Genomic DNA, 23,836 nt, shown 5'->3' with positions numbered 1-23,836 from the left:
TGCAGATGTTCCTCAATGATCTGTCATGAAGAAACATGTGGCTCAGCACTGTGAGTCCCACTGTGGATGTACTGATCATCTTGATGATGAAGATCAGATCACTGACGCTTTATTTCTCTTCATGAGATCTGATGATGAGAAAAATCCAGAAAAAGACCAAAATGATCATTTTGATTAAAGTCATTTGATTTTAGAATTTTAAAAATCAGATAAAGAAACTCAGAATGACGTGAACAAAGATCAATTCAGTGAATCTTCTTCCTCGTCCTGCTAAGAAAGAAATGAAATACAGTCAGAAATAGAATGATTTACTAAACATGTCACCTGCTGCTTTAAGAAGAGAAATATTTACATGAATCTGCACTCAGTAAAACTGATATTTTGGATCTTCAGTGGTTCTAGTAGAAGAACAATCATCTGACAAATGTCCAGACTGAAATAATAAAATATCACAAAGAATTGCTGACGATCAGGATCTTTGATCTTGTACCTTTCAATGTCGTAACCCTCGTCCAGAGGACGTTGAATATAAACAAGTAGCAGGACGTCCAGCTCCACTCCACAGCTTCACTTCCACATGTTGAACTGAAGACATGAACTCAACATGTGGAACTCCATGTTCTCTCCTTCACGTCCACATGAAGCCAAAGTCAAACCCAGAGAAGATGATCTGAAGCTCTGATGTCCAACAAAGTGACCTCATAACAATGTCCTGTCCTCTCTGTGTCTCATTACAGACTTCCTGACTGTAACCTCTCTGGTCCTCACTGTGAAGTGATCTCCTCAGCTCTGAAGTCTGACCCCTCCCATCTCAAACTTCTGGACCTGAGCAGGAACCAGCTGGATGATTCATCAGTGAAGGTTCTGTGTTCTGGACTGGAGAGTCCAAACTGTAACCTGGAGACTCTGAGGTCAGTTCACTGTCTGGAGGGAGAATCTGTTGAGGAGTTTAGGAGGATCCAGATGTTGGAGGACAGAGGTGGACTGAGCTGTACAGTATGTTAGTGATCAGCATGTTATTTTTTATTAAAAAAAAGACATTTTTAAATACATTACAGTCATTCCAATGTGCTTTTATAGAGAAAATAGAAAAGCCCAACATATCCACATGAGCAAGCAGGTGTGTTTGTGACTGTGGAAAGAAAAACTCCTCCAACAGAGAGAAACTTTGCAGAAACCAGAGTCAGAGGTGGAGGAATTCTGCAGACAGGTTGGGGTGAAAGGATAGAGGAGAGGAGAGGAGAGGAGAGGAGAGGAGAGGAGAGGAGAGGAGAGGAGAGGAGAGGAGAGGAGAGGAGAGGAGAGGAGAGGAGAGGAGAGGAGAGGAGAGGAAAGACAGAGATAGACTTGGTGGGGAGATACGTACAATACCCTTGTTAGTGCTACATTAGATTTTTTTTAATAATACATTAATCACAGTGATCCAAATATTTTCCAACTGCCATGAGATTAAACCAGCCTGAGCAACAACAGAGCAAAAACCAAAATAACCACAACAATTATAACAAAAGCAAAAACAAAAGTATAAAAAACAAAGAAAGGAAAGAAAAAAGAAAAGACCAAAAAAAAACAATAACAAAAAAACAACATGATTATGATAATTGACAGAACAAAAGCAGAAAATAAGAAAAATTAGCAGCAAATCTCATCAATGAGGAGTGGAAGTGTGTGTGTGTGTGTGTGTGTGTGTGTGTGTGTGTGTGTGTGTGTGTGTGTGTGTGTGTGTGTGTGTGAGTGTGTGGTTTGTACTCTGGATGTGAATGGAACTGTTGTGGGGGGGCCCACAGTACCAGTGATCAGCATGTTGATGAGACTCTTCTCCTCCTGGTCCTTCAGCTGTTTGGACTTTACATTTCTAAACTCTTCCAGTCTGAACCTTCTTCACTCTCAATGACTTCAACATCACACTTTGTCCTCTAATCTCACTTCTTTCTCTCTTTATTCAGGTTGAAGAGCTGCAGTTTGTCAGAGATCAGCTGTTCTTCTGTGGCCTCAGCTCTGAAGTCCAACCCCTCCCTCCTGAAACATCTGAAACATCTGGACCTGAGTGACAACCGGCTGCAGGATTCAGGAGTTGAGCAGCTGTGTGGTTTTCTGGAGAGTCCACTCTGTAGTCTGGAGACTCTGAGGTCAGTTGACTGTCTGTTACTGTTGTAGAAGGAGGAATGTTAGTGATGTGAGACTCTGGTCCTGCAGTGAGAGATGGACTGAGCTCAGCAGCTTCTTACTGATGTGTGTGGACATGAGGAGGAGTGTGAAGGTTGTGCTGACATGAGGATGATGAGTGTGATGATGAAGATCCACAACAACAGAACAGCTCATTGATCAGGACTCAGTAATGAGGAGCTGCTCATTTCTCCATCAACACATCTGATTGGTTCTCCTCATTCATTCTCATGCTTTCTCTCTTTATTCAGGTTGTGGAGCTGCAGCTTGTCAGAGATCAGCTGTTCTTCTGTGGTCTCAGCTCTGAAGTCCAACCTCTCCCTCCTGAAACATCTGAAACATCTGGACCTGAGTGAGAATCAGCTGCAGGATTCAGGAGTTGAGCAGCTGTGTGGTTTTCTGGAGAGTCCACTCTGTAGTCTGGAGACTCTAGAGTAAGACTCCATGTTTGAATTTGTGTGCAGTGAAAGTTGTGTTCCACTAAAGGTCAGACATCAGGCTGATATGAGATGATCCACACTGAGGATCTCCATGAGAAACTGAGACTTTAGTCCTGTCACTGTGGCAGGGCCGTGTGGAGCTCCACATTTCAAAGCTTGGCAGAAGAACAAGGTGCTGCACTGGACAATTCACTGTCCACCAGGGCTGCAACTGACAATCATTAAAATAATCCATTAACCGGTCCATTATTTTTTAATTAATTGATGAATCGGTTAAAAAAAAAAAGAAAAACATTTAAAATTGTGGAACCAGCTAATATTGAACGAACCAAACATCAAATATGTTTTGGTTAATTTAAAGCACAGAACTGAATCAATACAAAGGTGTATTCAATATATATTCATATATTTACATGTATATAAGATGTATACAAGATAATTATTAAATAATATTTACTTTACTTCAGGGACCACATACAGTCCAGTTTCATCCTGAGTGACCAGACTGGTAAAATATTGCTATAATAACCTTTAAATTTACTCTTCAAAGTTGTTCTTTGTTGTGTCACAGTGTCTGGAATGGAATTGTATTTTAACAAGATGAAACCGAAAATGAGTACAATCTCAACATAAAGTCCATTTTAATGAAATAGTGTGGAGCAAAATAGAAAGAAGAGTGAGAACAAAGCTTGTATAAATCCTCTAGAAGCACCTTGCTTGGTGGAGCAGCTTGGAGCTTCTTGGTCGGTTGTAAAGGGAAAGTGAAACTAAAGGAGAGGAGCTTCACAGAGCAGCACCATCATTCACATCTCTAAACTCATCTCCTGACACCACAACGTCTGAATATTCTAATCCTCTGGTCCAGACCAAGTGTTTTGGTCTTTAGTGTCTCTCAGTTGAAATGTTCCAGGACAAGCTGTCCGTTGTCCTGGTCCAGCAGGTTGTCCTCATGAAGGTGTGTGAACAGTTCAATAGTGTGGCTGCACAGTGACGTGTGGCCCAGTACAGGGTGTGGCTCTTACCGCTCCACTCCTCAGAGCTTCTACTGTACCGCCTCCACTCTGCCTCCACCTCTCTCTGCTGGTGGAGCTTTTCAACTTGATTTCAGTCAGCAGACGTTGACAAAGCTCTGAAGGTGAAGTCAACGGCTCTGCAACATGGTGAGGGAGCAGAAATCACACCAACAACCAATCCATCATGGAATAGTGGATCACTCTTGTAATCATCACATTTGATTGACTTGATGGATTCATTGTTGCAGCTCTACTGTCAACCTCTGACAGGCTCCATGAGAGAGAGAGAGAGAGAGAGAGAGAGAGAGAGAGAGAGAGAGAGAGAGAGAGAGAGAGGGGAGAGAGAGAGGTGAGAGAGAGAGAGAGGTGAGAGAGAGAGAGAGAGAGAGAGGGGAGAGAGAGAGAGAGAGAGAGGGGAGAGAGAGAGAGAGAGAGAGAGAGAGAGAGAGAGAGCAAGCGAGAGAGAGAGAGAGAGAGAGACAGAGAGAGAGAGAGATAGAGAGAGAGAGAGCTACAGTCTGACTGCACAGAGGAAGAATGTGAAGAAGAGCAGAGGAACTGAACACAATAGATTTGTCGTCGCTCCACCTTAACGTTTCCTTCACACAATTTTAATTTGTTCTCAAAATACTATTTGTGCTCCAACAATTGATTGTCCTGCTCTCAAAGTCTCCCAGTGCTCACTCACAATTCTGCACCAATAGAACCATATGAATCCTCTCTGTGGTCTGCAGGGGCACTGCAGTAACCCCGCCCCCTTTTGGCTTCAGTCTGACCAATCACAACACTGTGTGTGTGTGTGTGTGTGTGTGTGTGTGTGTGTGTGTGTGTGTGTGTGTGTGTGTGTGTGTGTGTGTGTGTCCTGGTCCATGTCACAGAGTTGTGCCTCAGACTCTCACACGACACGACTGTGAGCAAGAACAGGACATGAGACAACCACAGCAGCAGGACATCATTCCAGCTGTGACTGGATGTAAACATCCTCACTGAGGAGGCTGAGGATGCAGCAAGGAAAGAGAGGAGGCTTGACAGAGGAGAGGCCAGAGCCTCACATTGACCAGGACTTCTTATGAAGCCACCAGTCAAATCAGTGGAGTGAAGCACAGTGACGGGACTAAATAGAATAGAAGAGTTTGTTCTAGTGAGGCCGAATGCAGCTTCATGAACCACTGTCTTTATTCTCTGAGCCTCACACACAATCTGTGTTTTTCTTTTTTCTTTTGAAATGAAGACAATGTTTGGAATCCTACTGAAGCTACTTGTCACGACTTGCTGTCTTATTAATGTTACAAGGGTGAATGAAATGTAAATTTCTTTGATGTCAGGAACTCTGAAATTCTTCACCTTTTTCAATGAATTCTGTTAATTGTTAGTAATTTAGCTATTAATTAAAATTCTAAATGTAACTTTTAGCATATCTTGATGAGATTGATGTAAGTTGCTATCATTTCCTGATCTGATGCATCAGATTCTATTTTTCATTGAAAGATTGATGACTTCTTTGATCTTTACTCATCAGTGTTACCACAGTTACCTTGAAAAAGTAATCCGATTACTGATTACTAGTTACTCTTTAAAATGTAATTGAATTACATTGACTGATTACTTGTTTTTAAGAATAACTAAGTTAGATTATGAGTAACTTTTTAGCTACAGCAGCCGACAACATGCCCCCCGTCTCAAAATAAAAAGGACAAGAGGTTTTTCTAAAAACTCAGTTCTGATCACTGCCTGGCCTCCTGCTAATACATATTTAACCTTTGACCTTCATTCTATGTTTTATTTATATCTGACTCACTTCTATTATCTAATTTTTACAATTATTGATATTTATTTACCGGTGATGGAGTTGTAGTCTGTTGTTGATCTATTTATATATTTATATATTTATATATTTGCACTATTTGACCTTTTAATTATCCCGTCGGGGACAAATAAAGTATTTTATTGATTGATTGAAAAAGAAGAAAAAAACAATAGCACCTCTGCAGTTGTTATTGTTGCAATGATATAATTTATTGTTGACATTTCTTGGTTCCAATTCTTTTGTGTCACCTGAACGCACCGTTAGAGTGACTTGGTCTGTCCTCTCTGTGTCTCATTACAGTCTTTCTGCATGTGAACTCTCTGACTGTGAAGTGATCTCCTCGGCTCTGAAGTCTGACTCCTCCCATCTCAAACATCTGGACCTGAGTCTCAACCTCCTGGAGGATTCATCAGTGAAGGTTCTGTGTTCTGGACTGGAGAGTCCAAACTGTAACCTGGAGACTCTGAGGTCAGTTCACTGTCTGGAGGGAGAATCTGTTAAGTCAAACCACTGAGAGGAGTTGAGGAGGATCCAGATGTTGGAGGACAGAGGTGGACTGAGCTCTGCAGCATGTTAGTGATCAGCATGTTGATGAGACTCTTCTCCTCCTGGTCCTTCAGCTGTTTGGACTTTACATTTCTAAACTCTTCCAGTCTGAACCTTCTTCACTCTCAATGACTTCAACATCACACTTTGTCCTCTAATCTCACTTCTTTCTCTCTTTATTCAGGTTGATGAACTGCAGTTTGTCAGAGATCAGCTGTTCTTCTGTGGCCTCAGCTCTGAAGTCCAACCCCTCCCTCCTGAAACATCTGAAACATCTGGACCTGAGTGGGAACCAGCTGCAGGATTCAGGAGTTGAGCAGCTGTGTGGTTTTCTGGAGAGTCCACTTTGTAGTCTGGAGACTCTAGAGTAAGACTCCATGTATGAGTTTGTGTGCAGTGAAAGTTGTGTTCCACTAAAGGTCAGACATCAGGCTGATATGAGATGATCCACACTGAGGATCTCCATGAGAAACTGAGACTTTAGTCCTGTGACTGTGGCAGAGCCGTGTGGAGCTCCACATTTCAAAGCTTGGTAGAAGAACAAGGTGCTGCACTGGACAATTCACTGTCCAGCTCTGACAGGCTCCATGTTCACCTTCAGCTTTCAAAGCAGGCTGATCTCTCCTGGATGAAGAGTCACTGATCTCCCAGCTGGAGCTCCAAACTCTCACTAACTCTGCCATTGTTGCCCCCCTGACCCAGTGTGTGTCATGGAGGGTGACATTAAATCCTGTAGCAGGAAACAAAGAGGCAGACAGGTTGAGCTGGCGTTTGTCTCGGCTGCAGGATTTAATATGCAGCTGCCTCTGTGCAGCTTTGAGGCTCCTCCAATCAGTGGCGCCGCCAGGATTCAATACCATAGTCCACACATACCCCCCCTCCCCCCAGTGTCTGCGTTGTGAGCGCCGGGGGGTGATTTTCCGTTCTGTGCACAGAGAAGATGGTGGTTGGCGAGCCCCGGGGGTGTGTACAGAAACACAGAGGAAAACAGCCCAGCAACACATTCTGCTGACGGCTCACCAGGAAGAGACAAAAGCAAACACCCCTTCAAAATAAATGTTCATACCTTCAAATAAATTGTAGGTGCAGTACGTACAGGACTCCGCCTGGGGGCTCCACTGCCTTCAATCACTATGCGCCCCCTGCTGGCCTTTTAGAGTAACACACTATTGCTGCTGCCTGGAAAGTCCAACTTTGTTTGAACCTTTTAGACTCTATGTGAGACACAGGAAGATCAAATATATCTATAGGAGTGTCTAGTTTTAATCACAGTGGACTTATTTAATTCATTGTTTTCACCCTGAACTGTAACTTAGTCCTATTAACATCTTTTAAATACACTTTAAATTGCTGCAGCATTTTGTCCTCCTTTACACAAACTGGACTTGTTGTCTTGATGTCCAGTAAGCTTGGCTGTTGACTTGTCCTCCCACTGGACACTGCTTCTGTTTGCTGTCACATCAATTCAGCTCTCCAGAAGAACAAAGATCACATCAGTGACAATAATAAGCTCCTTCTTCTTTCACTTCCTCGGGGCTCCAACCTTCTTCAGAAGAAGAAATGAACAACAAGGATCAGTGTCATCAGTCTCTTCTGAATATGATCAGCTGCTCATTTCAGCTCATGTAGCAGCCCAGCTCTCTAAAGTATTATTGTCTGAATTGAATTAGAGGAGCTGTGACTTAAAGGCTGGGGGGGTCGGGTTGGTGAGCAGCTAGTTACCACCAAGGTTTACCAGTAGGGGGCGACAGTCAAATGACCCTTCTTATTAGAAGACCATGAGAAATATTCACACAGTTACTTAAAGGACCTTTAAAAAGCAAACAAATATTTAATTACAGTAAATCACACACTATAAATTAAAGGCTTTTTGTAAATGAACTGTGGAGTTAAACAACTATTTTAGAATGAATTTATATCAAACTAAACAACCCAACAAACACCTAAATAATGAAAAACTATCCAGTCAATACCTTCAACCTTTTACCTTTATAAAAACCTCTGAAGCCTTTTTTCTACTGTGGAATTACAGTCACTTAAATTCACAGGACTTACAGTCGTGCTGCCAGAGACTTCAGACGTCCTTTTGTCCACTAATTCATCAATCTTCCAGTGAAACTCATCAAAAGTCCAAAGCAGCTCTTCTGCCACTTGCTCTGACTTCCAGGGGCAATAAAATCCATCTCCAATAGAACTGCTCTCTTTTTTCACCTTTACTCCTCCGACTCTCCTCTCTGTGGTCTGCAGGTGCACAGCATTAACCCCGCCCCCTTTTGGCTTCAGTCTGACCAATCACAACACTGTGTGTGTGTGTGTGTGTGTGTGTGTGTGTGTGTGTGTGTGTGTGTGTGTGTGTGTGTGTGTGTGTGTGTGTGTGTGTGTGTGTGTGTGTGTGTGTGTGTGTGTGTGTCCAGGTCCAGATGTTGGAGGACAGAGGTGGACTGAGCTCTGCAGCATGTTAGTGATCAGCATGTTGATGAGACTCTTCTCCTCCTGGTCCTTCAGCTGTTTGGACTTTACATTTCTAAACTCTTCCAGTCTGAACCTTCTTCACTCTCAATGACTTCAACATCACACTTTGTCCTCTAATCTCACTTCTTTCTCTCTTTATTCAGGTTGTTTGACTGCAGTTTGTCAGAGATCAGCTGTTCTTCTGTGGCCTCAGCTCTGAAGTCCAACCCCTCCCTCCTAAAACATCTGAAACATCTGGACCTGAGCTTCAATCAGCTCCAGGATTCAGGAGTTGAGCAGCTGTGTGGTTTTCTGGAGAGTCCACTCTGTAGTCTGGAGACTCTGAGGTCAGTTGACTGTCTGTTACTGTTGTAGAAGGAGGAATGTTAGTGATGTGAGACTCTGGTCCTGCAGTGAGAGATGGACTGAGCTCAGCAGCTTCTTACTGATGTGTGTGGACATGAGGAGGAGTGTGAAGGTTGTGCTGACATGAGGATGATGAGTGTGATGATGAAGATCCACAACAACAGAACAGCTCATTGATCAGGACTCAGTAATGAGGAGCTGCTCATTTCTCCATCAACACATCTGATTGGTTCTCCTCATTCATTCTCATGCTTTCTCTCTTTATTCAGGTTGAGGGGCTGCAGGTTGTCAAAGATCAGCTGTTCTTCTCTGGCCTCAGCTCTGAAGTCCAACCCCTCCCACCTGAAGGAGCTCGACCTGCATTCCAACAAGCTTAAGGATCCAGATGTGAAGCAGCTGGTTGGTCTTCAGAAGAGTCCAGACTGCAGCCTACAGACTCTCTGGTCAGTAGATGTTGGAGTGAGTCCCTGCTACTTCCAGCAGGTTTCTACTAAACACAGTTAGTGTGAGAACAAAGATCCAGTGTTGGACGTCTCAGTGAGGCTGTGAGAGGACAACGCTGAGCAGCTTCAGGATTGGACAGCAGAGGACACAGTCAGCCAATCAGAGGAGCCACAGGCTGGTTGTGTTGGTCTGACAGTGGTGGTCCTTCATGAGCTCTGAGCTGCTGCTGTGGACAGGACTGAAGTCCTGGCTGCTCCTCAGAGACTGTCCTCATGTCCTCTGACCTCTGTCCTCATGTCCTCTGACCTCTGACCTCTCTTCTCTCTGCAGGTGGAGGTGGAGGTAGACCAGAGAGGACGCTGTGTGTCCTGAAGGTCCACTGAGGACAGCAGAGCTTCATCCAGCAGTGAGCGACAGAGGAACCACCAGAAGATCTGCTGAGTGTCAGTGGTGCAGTGTGAAGAGCTGAGAGAGTCCAGCATCGAACCAGGGTTCCTCCTCCTCCTCCTCCTCCTCCTCCTCCTGCTCTTCCTTCTCCTCCTTCTCCTCCTCCTCCTCCTCCTGCTCCTCCTCCTCCTCCTCCTCTTCCTCTTCCTCCTCCTCCTCCTCCTCCTCTTCATGTGTTGGTTCATTGGAAGCTGTAGAGATGTTTTGTTGTTTGTCTAAATTCTTTGTTGAGGTTTGAATCCCGTTCCTTCATGTTGGACCTTAACAAGTGTCCTTCAGAGGACAATGAGACTCTGGAACCTTCAAAGAGGGACCTGGTGTGTGTGGGACTTTTCCAGCTTGTGTAAAGTGGAGCAGGAGCTGGTCAACACTCCATCAAGCTGTTCTCCACCTTCACCTCCATCACCTGAGGATGTGTCCACAGCACAGAGAGTGGACAGAGCATGGACAGAGACCGTTGGTGTTCCAGTCACGTCTCATTGTGTCTTGGTCTTGACATGGAGGAACCTGGGTCATGGAGGAATTGACAGGACAGGATCATGGTGCAGTTTGCTGAAAACTAGTTGATTTGAGTTTTTAGGAAATGTTCTGCCTGTACAGTAATATACAGTAATATAATGTACTGCGTGATTTAAGTGTGTAATTGTGAAAGATGTTGATGTTGTCGATGATCACGTCAGTATGGACCACAGACAGTACAGTGTACACTGTTTTTAATAAATGAACATAAGCTGCACCCACCAGATTTAAAAAGAATATATATATTTGTACATATACAGTACAAACACTTGTCTATCAGTACATGTGTCCACGTTGTAACAGGGCATGAATTTCACTGTGGGATTGCAGGTTTTTTCTTCTTCTTTTTTAAAAATAAACAAGTTTTAAACACTGCTTCCATGGTGGGTGACGGACTGGACTGGAGGGAAAGAGAGGGAGGGAGGGAGGGCAAGTGAATTACTGCAAAAATACACAAACACTGAGGGTTTCATCTCAGGTCATAAAGTATTTGCTGGTTGTGATTGTGAGGAGAGGATTGGTCAAGTCAGAGTTATGTGATGCACCTAAATGCATCATCCATGTATCTTCGGCACGAAGCCAGTTTGCCTTTAAAAATCCATAAATTAGCATCATTGTTTAAGCCGCTGAGTTTAAAGAGTGTGAAAAAAGTAGCAGCTGATAGTCCAGACATTACGAAAGGTTCCGCTACGCGACATTTGGTAGAAAAAAGTCCTGCCGAGGCCAATTACATTTGCAGCATCATCTTATTGAAACCAATCACGATGCCTGCTCTATCTTTCAACTCCCAATCAAATGTCCCCGCGAGCAAATTGCAGTCCTGGATCATCTTCAACCAATCAGGAGACGGCGTCTTCAACGACCAATCATGGAGCTGCGTGGCGTGACGTCATCAGAACCAATCACGGTCTCGGCTCTGTCTTTGGAGCTCCTTGCCGCTCCTTCTTACCTGCCGCTATTTCTCCGTGGATATCAACATAGAAGGTAAGACTTGTTACCGTAATCAAATGAAAAGGCACTAGCAACTTGTTGCTAACTGCTGCTAGCGAGGCTTCCTTCCCGGTGCAGCTGTCGTTAAAGATTGTTTGTACCGGTGTATGAATAACTCTGAAACTTGTATGATCATGTCCCAAATATATATATAGATATATCATACATAGGGACCAAGTTTTACTGAAGTATATTTAGACACAGTGGTGTGCTTTCAGTGGTGTGCTCACCCTGTCAAAAATAATTTTTCTTTTTTCCACAATTAAAAAGTGATTCTTAAGTCTGTGTCTGGAATCAATTAGTGACTTTAGCAACTTTATCCAGAAGACGACTGGTTCTATTGTGTGGAGCTCAAATCTCCTATGTCCTCTGAACACATCACAGCTCCTTTCCTCTGCTGGGGCTAGCAGTAGCTTCATTGCTAACCTCTGATGGAAGCTGGACGCTGCTATTGGCTTAAAATGTTGAGTGACAGTATCATCAGCCAATCAGATTCTGATGTGTTATTGACAGAACGCTTTAGGGCCAGCAGAGTTTCTAGTGCTGGTCTGGGTGTGGTCATTGAAATGAGCTTGTCTGATTGGCTCATGGGCAGGAGGTGATGACTCTGTCATTATCTGCTACTCTGGAGTGATGGAGGCTGATTTAACATCAAGATCATGATGCGATTGAAGATCTGCTTTGGGGAACTTTTTCAAGGTGCCTGTTTACAGAAAAAATGTAAATTGTGAGTAGAAGAAGACCGACACAGAAATGATGAGTGAACTCAGACCAACAAAGGCTTTGTGCAGCATTTTACAGCAGGAAACTACCAATGCTACAAACTGGGCGAAGTTCTCGGCTGCAGCTACTGTAAACAGACTGACTCTCACTGAGTATCTGACTCTCTGGAGCAGGGGGAGGGGTGGGGAGCGGGAGCTGGCTGACAAATACATTTCCAATGTGAACTTGCGCTCGATCTGTCATTGGTTGCTGGGTTAAAAATAATACACGTTCGATACAATCAGATGAGGAAGATTATTGAGTACATCTTGCATATTAATTGACCTACAAAGCTGAATAGAACAGGACGCAGAAAGACCTAATTTGCTGAGAAGTCATGTGATGCAGGGACGCGATTTGACAGGAAAAGCAGACATCAGGCTACTTGTTCTGTAGTGATGAGGGACGAGTGTAAAATCCTCCACTGAAGACCTTCAGGACCACGGTTGACTGTGACTTGCTCACATTGTGGAAACTATTTAGAAGCTACATCCACAGTTTCTATGGAAACAGGAGCAGAACCAGAACTCTTTCAGAACCATGACATCATCACAAGAACAGCTGATATTGCAGAAAGCCTCATTTTAAAAGAAACAATAGCACTTGGATTCATTGTTCGGAGGAGAGAAGGACAATCAAGCAACAGCTGCTGAAAAATAGACACAAGTTCAACACAATGTGAGCTTCAACTTGTCAGCCTTCTGTTGGTGATTTTCATGGACAGGGTGTCGAGGTGCAGCTGAGGCCAGAGGAGACAACAAGTCAACGAGGCTGACAGTAAGGTAAGGCTCTGTACTTTCTATTTCACTGGACTTACACTTTCTTACAGGCCTTGTTTTCTCACTGGGAAGAGAAAATCCCTGCTGAGGTTTAGTGAAACTTCTCCTTCACAACAAAACTTGCTTCTCTTGCTTTATCCACAAGTTGAAGAAGCTTTGGAAGAACTTGGTCAGAGGGAACGTCCTCACAGGGTGAGGTGTCGACAACGTGACAATGTGACTCACTCCTTGTTGGGAAGTGTTGTCGGCAGGATTTGAACCCAATGGATTTCAAGTACATGGCCTGAACCACTCAGCACAACATTTCAAAAGCTCTTGTGACGACTTACAGCTTTCAAACAATGTCAGTGACAAACATTTGAATCCAGCAATGTTGTCATTCTGTCCACCAGTCAGGCTTCCTTAAAGACACCTGAACTCATAGAAATGATTTGATACTTCTGGACCAAAACCCTTGAGTTATGACCTCCTGCTGTGATTGAAACTCCAGTATTTAAAGCTTGTAGCTCACAGGTGTGTTTAGTTACATAATCAGAGAGCAGCAGAGTCCATCAATGTCTCATTACCTCCTGTGGATTCAATTCAGATGAGAGAGGCTTCTCATGGAGATCAAAGGAGATCAGCATCTGTTGCCATGGAGATGCTCCCTGCTCAGTGTTATACTAGCTGGTCTACCTAGTTATTATTGACATGAGCTCATAGATATCATGCTAGCAATGCTAACTCGGTTCCTTAAAGAAATGTGGCGTTGCTGAAGATCTGTGCTCTACCGAGTGTAGCTCTAGTTGGTAGTTTATTGATACTTTTTCACTATTAACATTATTTTCTGCTGCTATTACTAATAGTTTATTGAAACAGCTTCACATAGCATACATTAGCTCTGAAGGAATATAGTGGTGAAACATTTGTTTTCTGTGTGACAACTGAACATATTGTATTCAGTTGTGTTTCTACACAGCTGGAGTTTCTCCCACTGCTCAAGTTGGGAAAACAAAGCTATAAATCCATGTTCAGGGACATTCCAAGTTAGTTGGCGATGTCTCCTCAGTGCTCTACTTGCAAAAACATGGTCAAGGTAAGATTGGATCAACAGATAAGAGGTCAGAGGTCACTTTGTCCCACAGAATGTGGACCTCTGAGAAAAACCAGTTTGAAGCAGTTTTGGAGACAAAGGAATAACAACATCACCATAGCAACACATACATCATGAGGAACTGACCAATGTGAGGTTGAGGTGGTGTATGTAAATGTATTAATATGAACCTCCCATTGCAGTTGTTTCCTTCTTCATTGTAAACCCGGCCTGCACATTTGGGTCTGCAAGGAAGAACGGTCCCAGCTCGTATTATGCAATCTCTGATATATGGTATATTGTAGATTTTGTAGCATTCTATATGCATTATGTAATCTGATGTGGATTTTTGGAATCTCTTGTTTGTGTGATTATTAAATTCACTGTTGAAGAAATTAACTCTGTTTCTGCCTCTCCTGGATCAAACGAACACGCAGGAATTCAGGGGAACACAGGAACGAATTCCAACAGCTCACATATATATTAGCATGTTAAATAAAACGAAACAAAAAAAACATGTTAGCATGTTAGCTTGGGTGCATGGAGTACATCAAAGCATTCAGAACATTCCGGAATAATGTGCCGTCACTTTATTAAAATAAAAAGAAAATTGAAAAACCTCCCATTCAAAGTGGACGGGGGTTTGATGAAAAACACAAAAAAAGCCTCTGAACTTAAAAATTAAAACGTTGCAGCGTCTGTCCTCCAAGTACATATATAAACACATGCAATTCCTTTAATTTAATTTCATTGAAAGAATTCCTTTAAGTGGACTTTCATGTCCCCCATGGAGCTGAACAAGGACCTCAGTGGGAAGAAGATCCTACAAGGAGCCTTGATTCTTGAAGAACAAATGTTCAACAATCAACCACAGAGAGTCTGGGTGTGATGAAACAATGAGTGCTCATGTTCTACACTCAAATGATTTTCTCAACAAGCAAAAGCAAAGAGAAATGTTAAGTCCAGTGGATGATGTTGTTCTCAGACTACAATAATTACAATACAGACATTTATAATGCAGTGTGAGCAATCCACCACTAAAACCCCTGAACTCCCATCAGGACAGTGAACCCCAGTCTGCTGTGACAGTGGAGATACTCACAAGTAGTGATGCTCAATGAAGCCTCATGAACCACTTCTTTATTTTCTCACCACCAGATGGCACTGTTGGTTTGAAGGTTGACACTGAAGGACTGAAGCAGTGGAGTGTGTTTTAAACAGTGATGTGCAGTCAGGGGCAGCAGGTCTAGCACTGCTAGCCCTGTCAAAAATGATTTCTCTTTTTTTTTAATAATAATTAAAAAGTGATGCTAAAATCTGTGTCTGAAATCACTTAGTGACTTTATCGACTTTATCCAGAAGACGACTGGTTCTATTGTGTGGAGGTCAAATCTCCTATGTCCTCTGAACACATCACAGCTCCTTTCCTCTGCTGGGGCTAGCATTAGCTTCATTGCTAACCTCTGATGGAAGCTGGACGCTGCTATTGGCTTAAAATGTGGAGTGACAGTATCATCAGCCAATCAGATTCTGATGTGTTATTGACAGAACGCTTTAGGACCAGCAGAGTTTCTAGTGCTGGTCTGGGTGTGGTCATTGAAATGAGCTTGTCTGATTGGCTCATGGGCAGGAGGTGATGACTCTGTTATTATCTGCTATTCTGGAGTGATGGAGGCTGATTTAACATCAAGATCATGATACGATTGAAGATCTGCTTTGGGGAACTTTTTCAAGGTGCCTGTTTGCAGAAAAAATATAAATTGTGAGTAGAAGAAGACCGACACAGAAATGATGAGCGAACTCAGACCAACAAAGTCTTTGTGCAGCATTTTACAGCAGGATGATTTAATCTACAAGTGATGGTGATGCTAGTTTGTTTTTGACTTTCTCTGGATTAGATTGGTGCTGCTGTTGGCATTTGGTGGTGTTTTTGATTGTAAAGTGGTGTTTCCCATACAATGGTGACACAGACAAAGTGTGCATGCATGACAGTCGTGTGTCAACCTGTTGGAAACACTGGAGAATGATGTGATGGTGAAGCTGCTCAGTGGAGTCTTGATGTGTTGTGCTTGTTGATCAGCTGTCATGTTGGTGTGGATTAAGTCCTGATGCATAGTAGTGGCCTTACATTGTGTTTTTACTGTAGGACATAATGTGTGTGGGGGAGGGGGGTATTTTGTTACTGCTGGCCCTGACTGAAACTGCTGGTTTTAAATGTTTGTTAAAGAGACAGCGCCATCAGAAAGTAAAGACAGTGTTTCATGAAGCTTCATGTGGCCAGTATGGGGATTGAACCCATGACCTTGGTGTTATTAGCACCACACTCTGACCAACTGAGCTAACCGGCACACTTTGTATGTGATTTTAAATGTTTACTATACAAGAGTTTCTGTAGTGTAGTGGTTATCACGTTTGCTTCACACGCAAAAGGTCCCCTGTTTGAAACCGGACGAAAACACAGGAAGGTTTTGGAAATTCCTCAACTCAGTTTCCAACATATTAGGAGCTTCATGGACTATGGCATCTTGTTACTTCCTGATTTCAGTAAATATAAACAACCTAAACTTCTGAAACTGGGAGTGGTGGGATTTGAAAGCTGCATTGCGTTGGAGCTTTCAATTTGCAGAATAGCGTCAACCATGGGTGCGGCTCGCGCCATGGTGTGGGTGCGCTGTGCGCCGTCAGGCGGTCAGCGCTCTGTTCAACCGCGGTCAGTGCCTTTATGTTAAATTTCAAACAAGACTTTGGGTACGTCTGAAATGTCCCTCCTCACTCCTCATCTATCGACTTTCACTGAACCCTGGAAGTGTTTTGTGTCGCGGCCATGATAAGGACTGACTGAATTCTCAATAAGCAAAGGAAAGGAGACTCGTTGGTTCCTTTAGAACCTCCTTTAGCATAGGATAGCACTGATGCTTCCTTTAGAACCTCCTTTAGCATAGGATAGCACTGATGCTTCCTTTAGAACCTCCTTTAGCATAGGATAGCACTGATGCTTCCTTTAGAACCTTCTTTACCAGAGCATAGCACTGATGCTTCCTTTAGAACCTCTTTCACCACTTTGGTGAAAACAATTTGTATGTGACTTTAAATGTTTTCTATACAACAGCAAAACAAGATGTGAGCTTTTATTGTTTAGTGTAACGTAACAATCCTGAAAATATCTCCACTTCTAGTGGCGGCGTTCTCCTCCTTTCCTGAAGGACTTCATGTTTCACTCCAGCAGTTCTGATCCATCTGGAGCTTTATTGTCTTTTTAATTCCACATGGTGTCTGACTTCGGATGAGAAGGTTGAGGGTTCAAGTCCCATCATGGTTAGAAATATCCATCATGAAGTGTGTGAAGTACCATGACAGAGCCTCACCATGGTTTCACCACATTTACTGGACTTCTGATGGAAAAGCTGCTTCTGCTCACCTCACAGTCATTCTGTCCTAAACTGCCCACATGTAGAAGTCATAGCACACTATTCCTTTAAGTTTTGATGTGCTTTTTACATCCATGCGCCCAAGCTAGCATGCCAGCATATTATTTTTAACATGCTAATATGTATGGGAGCTAACGTGTGCTATGTGAGTCAATGTGTACTGTGTGAAGACGTTTTCAAAAAGTATTAATAATAGTCAAAAAAACTGTCAAGAAAATAATAGTAACAGTGAAAAAGTATCAATAAAATACCAACTAGAGCTACACTCGGTAGAGCCAAGATCTTCACCAATGCCACATTTCTTTAAGGAACCAAGTTAGCATTGCTAGCATGATAGCCATTAGGTTATCTTAATGCTAACTGGGTAGGCCAGGAAACTATAACACTGAGCCACGAGCTCCTCACGGCTTCCTGCAGCCAAATGACATCATTTTAGCCGCCACGCCCCTCAGTGCAGTCCTGTTCACGTGGACGTCACCGCTCCGTGTGCCTCCCAATTCTTCTCACTACACGGACGGAGACGTGAGGAAAAAAAGGTGGAGCTGAAGAGGAGGAAGACTGAAGACTTGGTTCTAAAGACACAAAAAGCATCAAGCTGCACATCCACACTGAAAACACAAGATGTGCTTCGTCAATATTTTTGCATCTCAATCAACCCGTTGATCACTTTGACACTAAATCCTGAAAGAAAAGATGAAAAGGAAGAGCAAAATAGTCCTGGAGGAGGTGATATTATTTGGTGTCACAGAATCACAAATCAAGTTGTATAGAGTGTGGTTGGGGGTTCAGCTAATGACAATTAAGGAAGACCCTCCCTTTGACCCTCGCACAATGAGGAAGCTCTGCTCTGTCACATGGCATCATGGGAGAAAGTATTATATAACTCCTTTAAAGGTTCATGAACACACCAGGATGTTTAAACATGCTCTGCTGTCAGAAGTGGGATTTGAACCCACGCCTCCAGAAGAGACTGCGACCTGAACGCAGCGCCTTGGACCTCTCGGCCATTCTGACCTAAAAACACCCAGGTCACGTGTAGCCGAGGACGTTCTGGGTTCTCTAGTTCATCTCATCTCACACCTTCAGAGACAATGGTGTCCTCAAGAACAAAATGGTAGGATTGACATCTGAAGCTCTCTCTTATGAGTCTTCCAGTGGAGAGGTCACCACTGTGGAGCAGGGGTGTCAAAAGCCCCGTTTCCACTGCACAAAAAGTACTGGGATAGAACGGTATAGTCTGTTACGGTTCACATTTCCACTGCAGGAATTTGTGATTTTCCTCTCCGTCGGGGTACCAGGACCATGGAACGGGTCTGAGTTTGAGGAGCTGATTGGTCAGTGGTTTACTACAATATTTTAATATGTAAGCTGGATGAATCCTCTGTTGTCAGTGTGGTCAGCTTTGCACTGTTTTTTTGTTTTGTTTTGTTTTTTCCTTTTCTTTTCTTTGCTACTCAACTTTCATGTTGGTCATGAAAGAGCAGATGTGAGGCTGGGGGGGACCGGGGCTCAGGACTTTGCATCACGTTGGAGCTTTCTGCTAGCAGCATAGCGTCAGCGTGCCGAGTCTGTCTTTGCATCGCGTCTGTGGTTTCTGTTCAAACGCGATGCTGCAGCGGTCAGTGTTCTGTTCAATGGTGGTCAGCGCTACTGCATCGCTGTGGTTAGTTATTTCTAGCTGCTGAAAGTAACTAAAAAAGCAACTTCTAATCTAATTGAGTTACTTTTAAAAACAAGCAATTAGTAAAATAATTGGGTTACTTTAAAAGGAGTAACTAGTAATCAGTAATCAGATTAGTTTTTCAAGGTAACTGTGGCAACACTGCTCAGTTCTCACGTTTGGTTTTTAAAACACCTTCGGTCCTTTAGCCTAAAACACACTGATGCTTCCTTTAGAACCTCCTTTAGCCTAAAACACACTGATGCTTCCTTTAGAACCTCCTTTAGCCTAAAACACACTGATGCTTCCTTTAGAACCTCCTTTAGCCTAAAACACACTGATGCTTCCTATAGAACCTCCTTTAGCCTAAAACACACTGATGCTTCCTTTACCAAAGGAGACCAGATCATGCTGCCCCACAATGCTTTGCGGCAACAACATTTAAAGGGACCCACTCATCCGAGCGTTCAGGGAAACTCACGATGTCTCAAAGCAGATCATGTTAAGTTACCAAAGCAATAATCTGCCTTGAACCACTTTCAATAATCTAAAGTCTCATGTGGTTGGACAGTTAGCTCAGCTGGTCAGAGTGTGGGGCTGTAAACGTCAAGGTCATAGGTTCAATTCCCAGGCAGGCCATAGAACTGACTGCTAACAAATAACTCTATGTGAGAACAGTGAACTTTTTATATTAATGAACACTCCTGATAATTTATCAAGGTTGTGAGTTTGTCAGTGTTTGATGGAAATACTTCAGTCATGGGACCACGTGGCCTAATGGACAAGGCGTCTGACTTCGGATCAGAAGATTGAGGGTTCAAATCCCTCCGTGGTTAGAAATATCTATCATGAAGTTAATGGAGTACCATTAGAGAGCCTCACAATAAAAACAGCATCTGATCTCCAGGCTCACATGGAATAACTACAAGCATTTCTGAAAATAAAGTAAATCTTGCTATTTGAGACAATAATGTCTGTCAGAGGAGCATAGAGAGTGAGCTACCAGCAGCTTCTCTCTGTGGAGGAGAACATCAGTCCTCACCTCCAGAGGAGCATAGAGAGTGAGCTACCAGCAGCTTCTCTCTGTGGAGGAGAACATCAGTCCTCACCTCCAGAGGAGCATAGAGAGTGAGCTACCAGCAGCTTCTCTCTGTGGAGGAGAACATCAGTCCTCACCTCCAGAGGAGCATAGAGAGTGAGCTACCAGCAGCTTCTCTCTGTGGAGGAGAACATCAGTCCTCACCTCCAGAGGAGCATAGAGAGTGAGCTACCAGCAGCTTCTCTCTGTGGAGGAGAACATCAGTCCTCACCTCCAGAGGAGCATAGAGAGTGAGCTACCAGCAGCATGACGAACCAACGCCTCTCCTTTTTAAAATGTGTTTTTTTGGGGGGGAAAAACCCTCCACAATGATCACCATTGCATCCTCTTCCTCCACCAGCTTTGTTGACTCTGGAATCACGTTTGATCTCCAGAGGTTTTTCAAGATTTCCCGTCTGATCTGGGGATGTTCACCAGTTAAATGTGTTGGTGTGTTGATGTTGCTGAGTGGCTGCACACCACACACTGTACCTCCAAAACTGTTACACCTGGGATTATTTATCACCGTCTGTGGTCTCTTAGGTTTGGGAAATCTGCCAACAATTTTATAATCCTGCCTAGTGAACCAGACTTTATGGTACCAAGAACAAGACTCATTACCAGGGAGACAGAGTCTTTACTCTCCGGCCCCTCGGCTCTGGAACTCAGGCAGGAAAACTCAATATCCTGTTTTAAATCTAGTCTTAAAACTCTTAAAACTTTTATTTCTTAGCTTTAATAAACTGATGTTCTCTTGTTTTTAGTTTCTATTTCTTCTTGTCCCTATTTTTTGTCAGTCTGTATTTCATTGTAGTACATTTTGTATTTTGTAACAGTTTAGAAAACTGCTCTAGAAATAAAGTGATCATGTTTGCTGGTTATATAACATCAGGAACTTTTCATACTTGATGGCATTAATATGATGAAGATAAACAGCAGCTCCACCAGAGTATTTCTCTACTGGACAGCAGCTCCTCAGGATATCAGTGATTTGACAATTGGGTGGAGATCATGAAAGCAACACTCCTCTGGATGGAGACTCCAGAGAACTGTTCTGCATTGACATAGACCATCAAGAGACACCTTAGTTTGATCCTACTGATGATGTCATCCTGCAATAGTCATCCTGCTCAGCATCTTTTCACCTGTCAAGTTTCTTCACAAAGAGCCTGAACAGGGACTTGAACCCTGGACCGTCAGATTAAAAGTCTGATGCTCTACCATCTGAGCTACCCAGGCCTGCCAACACAGTGTTGTGTCTCCATATGATTCTCACTTCTGAGTGACACGAAGCAGACACTAATGTAGCTCCTCATATGGAACCGTACCGATGTGCTAGCTACCACTACAGAGGGTGACGGTTGGTACGGTACTTTTGGTACACTGCACAACTTTAATGAGTGAAAACACATGAAAACCTGGACTGGATCATAATGTAGCAGCACATAGTGCAGGGTAGAAATGAGACACTTTGAGTATGACGGAGTTGGTGACACAGTGAAGCTCCCAGGGAGCTGATGGGGTCAAAGGTCATGGTCTGGACCCACAGTGGTGACCTCTCACCTTGGAGACTCATAATTGAGAGCTTCAGGTGCCAATTCTACCATTTTGTCCTTGAGGACACCACTGTCTGAAAGCAAAGCCCAACGTGGGGCTCGAACCCACAACCCTGAGATTAAGAGTCTCACGCTCTACCGACTGAGCTAGCCAGGCAACTTGTTCTGTCCTCATGGAAGGTTCCCTGTAATACCCTACACAGAAGACGACCACTGTTGACTGAGACTTGTTCACATTGTAAAAACTCCATTGTTGTCAGTGTGTCTGCTGCTGTTGTGTAAAAGTAAGACTTTTCTTGAACAGACAAGTTGTTGTCACTTGGAACGTTGTTGTGTAAATGTGATCTAAGACTCAGGTCAAAACCGACCCGTTAACATGTGACTGTCAGTCATTGAAATATCCATCAGTGTGTTATAGAAGGTCTTCAAGTTTCAATAAGCAATACAGACACACTTTTAACTGTTGTGTTACAAAACATGAATTTTATTTTATTCTCAATGTCAAAAACATGAGCAAGGCTTTTTCACAAAACATGTGAAAACAAGCATGCTGATCCTCTGAAACACACACACACACACACACACACACACACACACGCACACACACACGCACACACACACGCACACGCACACGCACACGCACACGCGCACACACACACACACACACACACACACACACACACACACACACACACACACACACACACACACACACACACACACACACACACACACACACATATCAGGATTCACTCTGATAGGATCAAAGGAGATCAGCGTCTGTTGCAGATCAAAGCATTGTCTTCAGCATTCACACAATAAAGGCCAATTCATGGTCCATAAGAAGAAGAAGAAAGTTCAGCACTCCAGGATCCTGCTGAACAAAATGACATCATTTCCTTGGACCAGCTCCTTGTGGCTGAAGAAATGAGTTTGGGCTGTGCCGACCGTCCTGGACCAACTGTTGAGGAGCTGCACTGCACAAACTTCAGCACTGACGTGTGCTGAGCATGCGTGTTCCAGCTCGCTAATAACTATCAGTCATGTTTTAATCACATTAACTTGTAACATCGCTACTGCAGGAGCACCGCAGCTTGTTGAAATGTCGGAGTGCAGGCTTACATGATGCACCTGAACGCATCACGAAAAGCACCAACTCCTGCAGTTAAAACCCGACCAACATGGCCGCTCATACAAAAACTCTCTTTTATTACTGAATCAGTTCAGTGAAATGTATTTCTGAAAGCACTGGAGGGGAGAAATAAACTGCAGTTGAAAAGTTAAAACGCTGCTTTACAGACGTGTGGCTGCTGTGAAATAAACAAGAACAAGAACGTTTTCAGAAAGTTGCATTCTCACAATTTCCATGGAACTTTTCAAAAAGTCTAGTTCTCCAGCAAAGTGTTTAGAATGTGTCACCTCTTGTTGCGTCTTGATTGCCAGCGTCAACCAAAGTGACTCAAAGTCTTCAGGAGCTTCTTCTCTGCTCTGACAAAGGTCGTCTGCTGGGCCTGCAAGTGTAAGGCTTCATCCACATGACGGAAAAAACATCTTTGTTCTCCCCAGCCTTCTCCAAAACAATTGTGTCCACACCTCACTATGAACACGGCTCAACACAAGGCTTCAGGGCATGTAGTACACATGCCAGGCCTTTAGGGGCGCTGTGACTCACCAAACACACCAAAAACACAGAAGACAGACCACATAGAAATTTAGAAGTAGATATCTGCTCATAAACCTCTATATAATTCTAGTTCTATAGGTCTATGGCTCCACTCCTCCTCCTCCTAGCGTCAGTAGCTTCTGCAGCTCCACTGGAGCTTGTAGTCCCTGATTGTTGGCTTGGAGAGAAAACTCTTGGACGACCAAACAACATCATCAGGGTGAAGGTGTGAGATGAGATGAACTAGAGAACCTAGAACGTCCTCGGCTACATGTGAGCTTCTGGTTTTTGGGTCAGAATGGCGGAGAGGTCACGGTCTCTTCTGGAGGCGTGGGTTCAAATCCCACTTCTGACAGCAGAGCATGTATTTTCAGTTGTATTATACTTTCTCCCATGATGCCATGTGACAGAGCAGAGCTGTCTCATTGTGGGAGGATCAAAGGGAGGGTCTTCCTTAATTGTCATTAGCTGAACCCCCAATCACAGTCTATACAGCTTGATTTGTGATTCTGTGACACCAAATAATATCGTCTCCTGACCTCCACCTCCTATGTTGCTCCTCCTTTTCTTCATCTTTTCTGTCAGGATTTAGTGTCAAAGTGATCAATGGGTTGCTTGAGATGTAAAAATATTGACGAAGCACTTTGTA

General features: G+C 43.4%; 2 protein-coding genes across 19 annotated transcripts in view; one reads left to right on the top strand and one right to left on the bottom strand.

Annotated features, from left to right (window-relative positions):
- Window positions 1-23,836, top strand: part of LOC308147501 (NACHT, LRR and PYD domains-containing protein 3-like) — an 835,749-nt gene that overhangs the window by 182,838 nt on the left and 629,075 nt on the right. For 13 of the 18 annotated variants that reach the window (XM_080519688.1, XM_080519687.1, XM_080519690.1 and 10 more), the window contains 5 exons: window positions 1,947-2,129; window positions 2,418-2,600; window positions 5,727-5,894; window positions 6,157-6,339; window positions 8,588-8,770. In XM_080519688.1, the coding sequence (XP_080375814.1) occupies window positions 1,947-2,129; window positions 2,418-2,600; window positions 5,727-5,894; window positions 6,157-6,339; window positions 8,588-8,770 (900 nt within the window). Of the gene's footprint in view, window positions 1-737; window positions 912-1,946; window positions 2,130-2,417; window positions 2,601-5,726; window positions 5,895-6,156; window positions 6,340-8,587; window positions 8,771-23,836 lie in introns of all 18 variants that reach the window. The other 5 variants (XM_080519684.1, XM_080519685.1, XM_080519689.1 and 2 more) reach the window with 5 other exon arrangements.
- LOC308147500 (uncharacterized protein) overlaps window positions 1-23,836 on the bottom strand; it is a 1,504,609-nt gene that overhangs the window by 1,138,930 nt on the left and 341,843 nt on the right.

This window comes from Blennius ocellaris, assembly GCF_963422515.1.
Source record: "Blennius ocellaris genome assembly, chromosome: 24".
NCBI lineage: Eukaryota > Metazoa > Chordata > Actinopteri > Blenniiformes > Blenniidae > Blennius > Blennius ocellaris.
This window is presented reverse-complemented; position numbering and strand designations above follow the sequence as displayed.